This window comes from Danio aesculapii, chromosome 5 (assembly GCF_903798145.1).
Source record: "Danio aesculapii chromosome 5, fDanAes4.1, whole genome shotgun sequence".
NCBI classification, from domain to species: Eukaryota; Metazoa; Chordata; class Actinopteri; order Cypriniformes; family Danionidae; genus Danio; species Danio aesculapii.
The window spans coordinates 468,459-482,237 of record NC_079439.1 but is presented as its reverse complement, the minus strand read 5'-3'; the positions used below and the strand labels follow the sequence as shown (position 1 = coordinate 482,237).

General features: G+C 40.8%; 1 protein-coding gene across 1 annotated transcript in view; it reads right to left on the bottom strand.

Moving 5' to 3' along the window:
- Nucleotides 1-13,253, bottom strand: part of dcc (DCC netrin 1 receptor) — a 168,090-nt gene extending 154,837 nt beyond the window's left edge. Inside the window, exon 1 of the mRNA XM_056458908.1 lies at nucleotides 13,220-13,253. Within this exon, the coding sequence (XP_056314883.1) occupies nucleotides 13,220-13,253 (34 nt within the window). The remainder of the gene's footprint in view (nucleotides 1-13,219) is intronic.
- Nucleotides 13,254-13,779: the final 526 nt, after the last annotated feature.

Genomic DNA, 13,779 nt, shown 5'->3' with positions numbered 1-13,779 from the left:
AAGAAATAAAACTTCCGCATTTCGTGATATATATGTGTGTGTGCGTGTGTGTGCGTGTGTGTGTGTGTGCGTGTGTGTGCGTGTGTGTCTGAGGTCCTTTACTGACAGCCACGTGTGTGGATCTGTTCACAAAATATGGCGGAAAGTCCTACATGACGGTAATAGTTTGATTGCGGTGTTTACTTCAATAATGCCTCTAATATCTGCAGACTCCACATGTCTTTAAGCCATTTCTCTTTAGTTCAGTTCTGACTTTAGTCAGATTAAGGTCATCAGAAATCTCTGTTTACATGGTGACTCTTAATCAGAGTATTGTCTTAATCATATCATAATCGTATTAAAGTATTGTTGTCCTTGTAAACATACTCAATGTTCGACTCAACCACACCGTCAGGGCTCTGGGATCTTGGCTTTGTGAAGCAGCATTTTCTGTATGTACCTACATCAAAAGCAAGTATGGCTCATGCTTATTGAGAGTGGAAGATGATTTACGGTTAGTCGTGTCAGGAATCCGAGCACAGATTAGCATGTTGTCCTCACAGAAACAGGCTCAGCATCACACTGAATCAGGTTAGCTGTATATTTAGGTCTTCATGTAATTAATGCTAAACACTTTAAACACAGCAAGTAATATGTCAGTGATGTTTGCACATGCATTATAATTTTGGTGGAGGCCAGTGAAATTGGACAATTATATTATCTCAAACTACTGCAATGTCAATATAGTCACTTTGTTGAAGTGCAGAGTTGACTTGTTCAAGATTAAAATCAAAACAAACAAGTCAAATTCTCAATAAATAAATAATAATAATTAATAATGCACTTCATAAGCGTAAATAGACAGAAAAAACTGTGAATCCAGAAACACAGAAGCTGTTAATGAACCAATATACTTAATTTACAGTATAGAAACATGTTTTGAGTAAATAGTTTATTTCTGTTATATTTAATTAACTACTGATATCAATTTCACACGTTTAATCATATAGATGAATTCCCAGTCTGTAAACATTCAGGATGCATGTGCAGTGAGGCTGCAGAAATAAACCAGGAGCGCGAGTATTTACAGTGAGGGAATGACATCTGATGCAGTTCAGAGTCTGTTGTTGTATTAGAGATGAGTTATATTGATTATATATATTATTGACATAATGCTTCAGTGTATTATAACAGCTCGTCAGCCAGTGATAAGCACAGTGATTAGGCAAATCTAACATTAAAGTGAGCGGCGTTCATCTGACAGCTCCATTAGCCATAGCACCCTCCCAATGGATACTGGAGAAGACCAAATGACCCAGCATCAGCCCCAAATATACAGCCATCTCACTGAAACTCCAAGTGTCTTTACAGGAGAGAAGGTAAAGATCTACAAGTCTTTAGATGCCTTCAGTGTTGTTCTGTGTGGTCATGAGCAGGAACATCCATGATGACCAGATTCAACACTATGTAGAGCTAAACACAGAGGTTCTGTCTAGCCACACACAAGGAAAGTCTATTTTTGGACATTTGAATTTGGCATCCTACCGCACAACAACACACGTTTGCAATTGCAACCAGTCTCTTTTTGCAGCTGGTATGCGTAGTTTAACCCGTGTGACGTCATGTATGATGTAGGTTGGTAATTCCCCAATAGATGTATGGTAACTCTATGCAAATAAGTGCACAAAATGATAATACTGCTAATGAAAGTTTTAAAGACCCAATATCAATCAAAGCCAGCATTATTCACTTTGTTAAGGTGAACAAATCTTCCACAGACATTACCCACTTTTAAATGGAGATATTAGTTTATGTTTAAAATATAAATCATCAGGCAGTGAGTGCGAGGGCACGCCGGTTATCCTTTGAGTTGAGTTGTTCTTCCTTTAAGCATCTACTTTCTGGTCATTTCTTTTACTACACATGACTCAGTATATGTGATGTGCTTTTATAATAAATGAGTCTTGATTTCAGGATGTTTTTAAGCAAAGCCTGATTGTTTTTGCAGAGGATGTGAATTATCTGCATTAAGTATAAATGCATTAGGCTGTAAAACAGTTATGGTTATGGTTAATGCATGTGTTGAATGAGTCTGCTCACTAACTTGATGACCGTACAGAGGCATTAGTGTTTATTTTAGCTTTATTCTCTTCTGTCTTCATCCAGTGCTGTTAGACACAGAGGACTCTCTTTAATATGTCTGTGATGATTGTTCATTTAACTGTTCGCTTCTATAAAAGCAGCAATATTCCAGATAAAGTTTCTCAGCTGCAGGAAATTACAGAGCCGCTGCTGTCGTTCAGACAGATGCCAGACTGTGTGCTTTTCATTTCATCTTTTACAGACACTTCTGTGATAAACAGCAGATGCTGGCAGTGTAAAGCTGAACACACGAGCTGGAGATGCACAGTTCAGGATGAAGAGGAGAGCGCCTGTTTAATGCATGAGTATAACACCATATTACTGTGCTTCACTGTCTAGCAAAGCCTTAGCAACTGCCAATCAACCACTTAGAGCATGTTAGCAACCACCTAGCAACCACTCAGAACACCTTAGCAATACCTTAGCAACTGCCTAGAACACCTCTGAACACCTTAGCAACCAAATATAAATGCCTTAGCAACCACCTAGTAAGCAACCTAGCAACCGTAGCAACCTAGCACCTGCCTGGCATTGCCTAAGCAACTGCCTAGCAACCACTCAAACTACTTAGCAATCACATATCAACCACTCAGAACACCGTAGCAACTGCCAAGAAATGCCCTAACAACTGCCTATCAACCACTGAGAACACCTTTGTAACCGCCTAGCAACTGTGGCAATGCCTTTGCAACTGCCTATCAAACACTCAGAGCATCTTAGCAACTGTCTAGCAACCACTCAGAACACCATAGCACCTGCCTGGCAATGCCTAAGCAACTGCTTATCAAGCACTCAGAGAACCTTAGGAACCGCCTAGGAAACACTCTAGCAATGGTTAGTAATTGCCTAGAACCCCTCAAACTACTTAGCAACCACATAGCAACCACTCAGAACTCCATAGCAACTGGCAAAAAATGCCTTAACAACTGCCTATCAACCACTCAGAGCACCTTAGTAACCATCTAGCAACCAGTCAGAACAACAAAGCAGAACTGTCTAGCAAATACTTAGAACACCCTAGCAACTTCCTTAGCAATTGCCCTGAACCACTAAAAACACCTTAGCAACCACTTAAAATCCCTTTGCAACTGCCTAGCAACCACTCAAACTACTTAGCAATCACATATCAACCACTCAGAACACCGTAGCAACTGCCAAGAAATGCCCTAACAACTGCCTATCAACCACTGAGAACACCTTTGTAACCGCCTAGCAACTGTGGCAATGCCTTTGCAACTGCCTATCAAACACTCAGAGCATCTTAGCAACTGTCTAGCAACCACTCAGAACACCATAGCACCTGCCTGGCAATGCCTAAGCAACTGCTTATCAAGCACTCAGAGAACCTTAGGAACCGCCTAGGAAACACTCTAGCAATGGTTAGTAATTGCCTAGAACCCCTCAAACTACTTAGCAACCACATAGCAACCACTCAGAACTCCATAGCAACTGGCAAAAAATGCCTTAACAACTGCCTATCAACCACTCAGAGCACCTTAGTAACCATCTAGCAACCAGTCAGAACAACAAGCAGAACTGTCTAGCAAATACTTAGAACACCCTAGCAACTTCCTTAGCAATTGCCCTGAACCACTAAAAACACCTTAGCAACCACTTAAAATCCCTTTGCAACTGCCTAGCAACCACTCAAACTACTTAGCAACCACATAACAACCACTCAGAACCTAGCAACTGCCAAGAAATGCCTTAGCAACTGCCTATCATCAACTGCCTTAGCAACTGCCTATCATGCTGAGAGCACCTTAGTAACCATCTAGCAACCAGTCAGAACAACAAAGCAACTGCCTAGCAATCACATAGAACCACTCCGAACAACCTAGCAACCACCTATACATTTCTTTGCAACTGCCTAGAAACCACTCAAAACACACTAGCAATCTCCTAACAATGCCATAGCAACGTTGAAGTAACTACTTAGCAACCACATGTCGATCTCTCAAAATACCCTAAAATTGCCACACACCACCTTTGTAACCGCCTAGCAACCACTCAGAACACCACAGCAACCACCTAACAATGCCTTCGAAACTGCCTATTAAATCACTCAAAACAACCTAACTACTGTTTAGCAAGCACCTAGCAACATCTCAAACACCCTAACTGTCTCCTAACAATGCCATAGCAAACGCCTAACAACTACAAAACCAATGAGTGTTTCCTTCTTCTGCTGAACACAAATGAATATATCAGCATTCTTGAAAGTATCTTCTTCCGTGTTCAACAGAAGTAGAGTAAGGAGTGAGTAACTGATGAGAGTATCTTCAGTTTTGGTTGAACTGTCTCTGTAATGTTTACATATCCACTCATTAACCTGTTAAACCACAGCACAGCAGCTCATCTGCCTGCTTAGAGAGAATTATCTGATTAAGCAGCTGATCTGATCTGCACATGCTCATTACAGAGGCGGCGCTCAGATCAGACGCTAACCGGATTACGCCGGAGTGAAGCGTGTGACACGCGTGTAATCTGATTCAGTGTGAAAGACAGAGGAGGACAGACCCTGGAGGAGCTTCAGCAGACCATAACCACCACACACTGGCTGTGTTTCTATCTAAAATGTGAATTAGATCTATACCCTAGAAATCACTCTGAACACCCTAGCAACCTGCATGAAAACCCTAGTAATCACCGTGGACACATTAGTAACTCCCAAACAATCACCCAGAACACCCTGCTACCACTTTAGATACCCTAGTAAACACTGTGAACACCCTAGCAACTACAAAGGAATCACCCAGAACACCCTGCTACCACTTTAGATACCCTAGTAAACACTATAAACACCCTAGCAACTACATAGGAATCACCCAGAACACCCCAGCAATCACACTCTATATCATAGTAATCACATTAAACGCCCTAGCAACTGGCTATTAACCACCCTGAACACCCTAGTAACTGTCTAACAATCACCAAGAACACCATAGCAACCACCCTGAATACCCTAGTAAACACCCTGAACACTCTAGCAACTGCATAACAACCATCCAGAACACCCTAACAACTATATACCAATCACCCAGAACACCCTAGCAATCACCCTGAATATCATAGTAATCACCTTAGCAACTGGCTAAAAACCACCCTGAACACCCTAGTAACTGCACAACAACCATCCAGAACACCCTAGCAACTGCCTAGCAACGATCCAGAACACCCTAGCAAACCTCTACAACAACCTTGTAATCACTCTGAACACCATAGCAATGGATACTTATAAAACACTGGAAAAGCTTCAGCAGACTATAAACACCACGCACTGGCTGTGTTTCTATCTAAAATGTGAATTATATCTACATTAGATCTATAGAAATCACCCTAGCAACCACACTGAACACCCTAGCAATCTGCATGAAAACCCTAGTAATCACCGTGGACACATTAGTAACTGCCTAACAATCACTCAGAACACCCTGCAACCCCTTTAAATACCCTAGTAAACACCATGAACACCCTAGCTACCACCTAAAATACCCTAGCAACCACCCTGAACACCCTGGCAACTGCAACTTGCTAGGATGTTCTGCAACCACACTGAACACCTTAATAATCATGCTGAACACATTATCAACTGGCTAACAATCTAGAAGACCCTAGCAACTATCTACAACACCCTTGTAATTACCCTGAACACACTAGCAACTGCCTAGAAATCACCTAGAAATTCCAAGCAACAACTAAGCAACCACCTACAATACCCTAGCAACCACCCAGAACACCCTAGCAACCTACTTGAAAACCTAGTATTCACATTGAACAACCTATGAACTGTCTAAAAACCACTGTGAACACCCTTGCAACTGGCTTGTAACCATACAGAATGCCCTAGCAACCACCCTGAATACCCTAGTAAGCAACCTAGAACACCCTAGCAACCGTCGACAACGCCATTGTAATCACCCTGAAAACCATAGAAATGGCCAAGTAATAACTTATAAAACTCTAGCAACTACCTAGCAACCATGCTGAATACCCTACAACCACTTTAAATACCCTAATAATCCTCCTGAACACCCTAGCAACTGCATAACAATCACCCAGAACACCCTAGCAACCACCCTAATTACTTTAGCAACCATATACAACACCCTTGTATCCACCCTGAATATTCTAGCAACACTCTAGCAACCCCCTACAATACTCTAGCAACCACCCTGAACACCTTAGTAATCACCCTAAACACCTTATCAACTGGCTAACAACCAGCCGGAACAACCTAGCAACTGCTTAGCAACAGGCTAGAACACAGGCTATACACTAGCAACCACCCTGAATGCCCTAGCAACTGCCTGAGTACAACTTAACTTGACTGGTTAACAGGTGATTATACAGATCAGCAACTGCTTAAGAACAATGACCCAGAACAACCTAACATTTGCTTAGAAACCGTTCAGAACCCCCTAGCAACCATCTACAACACCCTTGTAATTACCCTAAACACACTAGCAACTGCCTAGAAATCCCTAGCAACAACCAAGCAAACACTTATGATACCCTAGCAACCACCCTGAACACCCTAGCAACTGATGTGATTTCTGAAATAACTCTAATCCTTTAGCAGAGTGATATGGAGCTGTAATGCGCTCTAAACCTGCCGGAACTACTTCAGCCGTGCCTTTATCTGACAATAACCAAACACCTGAGAGTGACCATCAGCCAATCAGAATGCAGCGTTCAGCAGAGGCGTACACATTCTATAATAAGACTCCAGCATCATCATCATGGGTTGAGAAGCGGGAATGATGATGAAGATGTTGAGGTGAACAGAGCGAGCGTGTGTCCGTCAGATTATTCTCATTACTGTGCTGTAAACGCTGCGCTCTCCGGCAGGTTAAACACACACAGCAGCTCATCTCTCTGCGTTTGAGGCGTTATCAGAGTTTCCCCGAGCGTTTACACAGAGCAGAACGCCTGAACGCCTCCGTCCACATGTGGAGAACACAGCGCTTAATGTCCCGATGAAGGTTACTGAGCTCCAGCTGCTAAATCAGCTTTATTTCATCTCACACACACACCTACACACACACCTACACTCAGACACACACACATCTTCACATAATAGCTGGGGCTCTGCACACTCTGCAGGATGAGCATCAACCGTAAACTCTGCCTATGAGAACCAGTCATGGAAACAGGACAATACAGATGCAGAAATCAAACGTGTGTGTGTGTGTGTGTGTGTGTGTGTGTGTGTGTGTGTGTGTGTGTGTGTGTGTGTGTATACTGTGACACACTCCTCCACTGTATATCTCACATCATTAATGCGAGTCAACATGAGTCTATCACAGTCATAATGAAGCGCAGTGTGAATATATAATGTCATCACATTATCTCAGCCTCCTCCAGTGTGTGTGTGTGTGTGTGTGTGCGTGTGTGTGTGTGTGTGTGTCCAAAGCAAAAGTCAAGTGATGAAACATCGTTAATGTGATTAGCAGGTGCTCAGAAGCGTCAGGTGTACTGACTCTCACACTGAAGCACATCGCCGGCGGTTATTAACCAGCCACAGCAAAGTTTAGCAAAACTCCAGATAACAATGTCACTTTTATTTTGTTATATCGCAATCGTGTGAGCAAAATAATCTCATTTTGCTTTGAAACTAGATTATTCTGCCTCCCCCATTGTCTGATTATCTAGCTTATTTCATTTAGTCTCATTATTTCTGAACACAAGACTATATTTTATTCCTGTCTAGAAAACGCTTCTTGATTTAAGAGTTTGTAGACATTTGGAGTGGAAACAAGACAAACTCTGGGTGAGAAAGCATGTTTTTGCATTGTATAAAATCATCCAACTCAGTGGAAATGAATGAAATTTGCTATTTTTACTATTATGTTTAGAAATGTGCAGAAAAACATCTTCTTTCTATTAAACAAAAGTTTAGGAGGGCAAATAACTCTGACGTCAACTACTCCCACTGAGCCAAATAATGAGAAAGAACCAAATCTCCTCCCACAGCTATGCTGATGACACTCAGATCTACCTAGCATTACTGCCTAATGACTACAGCCCCATTACCTGCATTTCCACTGTCGGGCCAGTGCGACCCAGGGCTTTTATTGGGCCAATCACCCGGGATGTTGATCAGTGAGACCGAAAATATGCTGCATTTCCACTGTCGGGCTAGTGGCTCACAGCGCATCACGCAAACCCCGCCCACAGAACACCCCCCAATCAAACGTCACACAACCCGCCCAGTTCAGCAGGAATCAGGCAGATAAAGCAGACCATCACATCATCACCAAACCATTAAACTGAAGGAAAACAAACAGAAGACCCATTACTGTACAGCACTACACTATATGTCTATACGCACAGTTACAGTACAGCACTACACTATATGTCTATACGCACAGTTACTGTACAGCACTACACTATATGTCTATACGCACAGTTACAGTACAGCACTACACTATATGTCTATACGCACAGTTACTGTACAGCACTACACTATATGTCTATACGCACAGTTACTGTACAGCACTACACTATATGTCTATACGCACAGTTACTGTACAGCACTACACTATATGTCTATACGCACAGTTACTGTACAGCACTACACTATAATGTCTATACGCACAGTTACTGTACAGCACTACACTATATGTCTATACGCACAGTTACAGTACAGCAGTACACTATATGTCTATACGCACAGTTACTGTACAGCAGTACACTATATGTCTATACGCACAGTTACAGTACAGCAGTACACTATATGTCTATACGCACAGTTACAGTACAGCAGTACACTATATGTCTATACGCACAGTTACAGTACAGCAGTACACTATATGTCTATACGCACAGTTACAGTACAGCACTACACTATATGTCTATACGCACAGTTACAGTACAGCAGTACACTATATGTCTATACGCACAGTTACTGTACAGCAGTACACTATATGTCTATACGCACAGTTACAGTACAGCACTACACTATATGTCTATACGCACAGTTACTGTACAGCAGTACACTATATGTCTATACGCACAGTTACTGTACAGCAGTACACTATATGTCTATACGCACAGTTACAGTACAGCAGTACACTATATGTCTATACGCACAGTTACTGTACAGCAGTACACTATATGTCTATACGCACAGTTACAGTACAGCACTACACTATATGTCTACACGCACAGTTACAGTACAGTAGTACACTATATGTCTATACGCACAGTTACTGTACAGCAGTACACTATATGTCTATACGCACAGTTACAGTACAGCACTACACTATATGTCTATACGCACAGTTACTGTACAGCAGTACACTATATGTCTATACGCACAGTTACAGTACAGCAGTACACTATATGTCTATACGCACAGTTACTGTACAGCAGTACACTATATGTCTATATGCCAGAGTTTACTGTACAGCACTAACACTATATTGTCTATACGCACAGTTACTGTACAGCAGTACACTATAGGTCTATACGCACAGTTACTGTACAGCAGTACACTATATGTCTATATGCACAGTTACTGTACAGCACTACACTATATGTCTATATGCAGAGTTACTGTACAGCACTACACTATATGTCTATACGCACAGTTACAGTACAGCACTACACTATATGTCTATATGCAGAGTTACTGTACAGCAGTACACTATATGTCTATACGCACAGTTACTGTACAGCAGTACACTATATGTCTATACGCACAGTTTACTGTACAGCAGTACCACTATATGTCTATACGCACAGTTACTGTACAGCAGTACACTATATGTCTATATGCACAGTTACTGTACAGCAGTACACTATATGTCTATACGCACAGTTACTGTACAGCAGTACACTATATGTCTATACGCACAGTTACTGTACAGCAGTACACTATATGTCTATACGCACAGTTACTGTACAGCAGTACACTATATGTCTATATGCACAGTTACTGTACAGCACTACACTATATGTCTATATGCACAGTTACTGTACAGCAGTACACTATATGTCTATATGCACAGTTACTGTACAGCAGTACACTATATGTCTATACGCACAGTTACTGTACAGCAGTACACTATATGTCTTATACGCACAGTTACTGTACAGCAGTACACTATATGTCTATATGCACAGTTACTGTACAGCACTACACTATATGTCTATACGCACAGTTACTGTACAGCAGTACACTATATGTCTATATGCACAGTTACTGTACAGCACTACACTATATGTCTATACGCACAGTTACAGTACAGCAGTACACTATATGTCTATACGCACAGTTACAGTACAGCAGTACACTATATGTCTATAAAAACAGTTCACGTACAGCATTACACTATATGTCTATACGCACAGTTACAGTACAGCAGTACACTATATGTCTATACGCACAGTTACGTACTACAAGCAGTACACATATGTCTATACGCACAGTTACAGTACAGCAGTACACTATAGTCTATACGCACAGTTACAGTACAGCAGTACACTATATGTCTATACGCACAGTTATCAGTAACAGCAGTACACTATATGTCTATACGCACAGTTACTGTACAGCACTACACTATATGTCTATACGCACAGTTACAGTCAGCAGTACACTATATGTCTATATGCAAGTTAACAGTACAGCAGTACACTATATGTCTATACGCACAGTTACTGTACAGCAGTAACACTATAGTGCTATATGCAGAGTTACAGTACAGCACTACACTATATGTCTATACGCACAGTTACTGTACAGCAGTACACTATATGTCTATACGCACAGTTACAGTACAGCAGTACACTATATGTCTATATGCACAGTTACAGTACAGCAGTACACCTAATGTCTATATGCACAGTTACTGTACAGCAGTACACTATATGTCTATACGCACAGTTACTGTACAGCACTACACTATATGTCTATACGCACAGTTACAGTACAGCACTACACTATATGTCTATACGCACAGTTACAGTACAGCACTACACTATATGTCTATACGCACAGTTACAGTACAGCACTACACTATATGTCTATACGCACAGTTACAGTACAGCAGTACACTATATGTCTATACGCACAGTTACAGTACAGCACTACACTATATGTCTATACGCACAGTTACAGTACAGCAGTACACTATATGTCTATACGCACAGTTACTGTACAGCACTACACTATATGTCCTATACGCACAGTTACAGTACAGCACTACACTATATGTCTATACGCACAGTTACAGTACAGCACTACACTATATGTCTATACGCACAGTTACAGACAGCAGTACACTATATGTCTATACGCACAGTTACAGTACAGCAGTACACTATATGTCTATACGCACAGTTACAGTACAGCAGTACACTATATGTCTATACGCACAGTTACAGTACAGCAGTACACTATATGTCTATACGCACAGTTACTGTACAGCAGTACACTATATGTCTATACGCACAGTTACAGTACAGCAGTACACTATATGTCTATACGCACAGTTACAGTACAGCACTACACTATATGTCTATACGCACAGTTACAGTACAGCACTGTTACTGTACAGCACTACACTATATGTCTATACGCACAGTTACAGTACAGCAGTACACTATATGTCTATACGCACAGTTACAGTACAGCAGTACACTATATGTCTATACGCACAGTTACTGTACAGCAGTACACTATATGTCTATACGCACAGTTACTGTACAGCAGTACACTATATGTCTATACGCACAGTTCGTACAGCAGTACACTATATGTCTATACGCACAGTTACAGTACAGCAGTACACTATATGTCTATACGCACAGTTACACAGTCAGTACACTATATGTCTATACGCACAGTTACTGTACAGCACTACACTATATGTCTATACGCACAGTTACAGTACAGCAGTACACTATATGTCTATACGCACAGTTACAGTACAGCAGTACACTATATGTCTATACGCACAGTTACAGTACAGCAGTACACTATATGTCTATACGCACAGTTACTGTACAGCACTACACTATATGTCTATACGCACAGTTACAGTACAGCAGTACACTATATGTCTATACGCACAGTTACAGTACAGTAGTACACTATATGTCTATACGCACAGTTACTGTACAGCACTACACTATATGTCTATACGCACAGTTACAGTACAGCAGTACACTATATGTCTATACGCACAGTTACTGTACAGCACTACACTATATGTCTATACGCACAGTTACAGTACAGTAGTACACTATATGTCTATACGCACAGTTACTGTACAGCACTACACTATGTCTATACGCACAGTTACAGTACAGTAGTACACTATATGTCTATACGCACAGTTACTACAGTACACTATATGTCTATACGCACAGTTTACTGTACAGTACACTACACTATATGTCTATACGCACAGTTACGTACAGCACTACACTGATGTCTATACGCACAGTTACTGTACAGCACTACACTATATGTCTATACGCACAGTTACAGTACAGCAGTACACTATATGTCTATACGCACAGTTACTGTACAGCACTACACTATATGTCTATACGCACAGTTACAGTACAGCAGTACACTATATGTCTATACGCACAGTTACAGTACAGCAGTACACTATATGTCTATACGCACAGTTACTGTACAGCACTACACTATATGTCTATACGCACAGTTACTGTACAGCAGTACACTATATGTCTATACGCACAGTTACTGTACAGCAGTACACTATATGTCTATACGCACAGTTACAGTACAGCACTACACTATATGTCTATACGCACAGTTACAGTACAGCAGTACACTATATGTCTATACGCACAGTTACTGTACAGCACTACACTATATGTCTATACGCACAGTTACTGTACAGCACTACACTATATGTCTATACGCACAGTTACAGTACAGCAGTACACTATATGTCTATACGCACAGTTACTGTACAGCAGTACACTATATGTCTATACGCACAGTTACAGTACAGCAGTACACTATATGTCTATATGCACAGGTCTGTGTTTCATTCAGTATATTAGTTAACTCGCTGACCAACTGTTGGCATCGCACATCGAGTGGTCTCACCACTAACAGAAGGATGACCCAGCGCACCATCCATGATGTAAAACCACAGAAATGTTCAGCTAATACTCAGTATAAATGTTTTCATAACATCCTCACCTCACATAACATCCTCATGCTACATGACACTTATAATGTAATTCCCCCTTTGTAAATGAAAGTTAAAATGGTTTAATTTATTTGTGTTGTATATAGATAACTGTTCTAGCTTCTGTTAGTTTTATATTGTTTATTTATTTAATGTGATTATTATATCCCAATTTGTAATTCTTTATGATTTCAATACACAAATAAGGTCAAGGATCTTGGTGTGATTCTGAAGGTTGCTGCTAGATTGGATACGGAGTGAACGAGAAGTATTTATATTATTTATTACATTTCTTATTTATTGTATTTTATTAACATCTCCCAGCCCAACCCTTACAGTACTGTAAAAATATTCATTATTGTTATACAGTGTCATAAAAAATGCTATATTGATGTGCATATCACACTTTCGGCTGGCCGCGTATCCCATCTACACTTTACCATTCTTTAGTCAGATCTGAGTTTCAATAGTCATA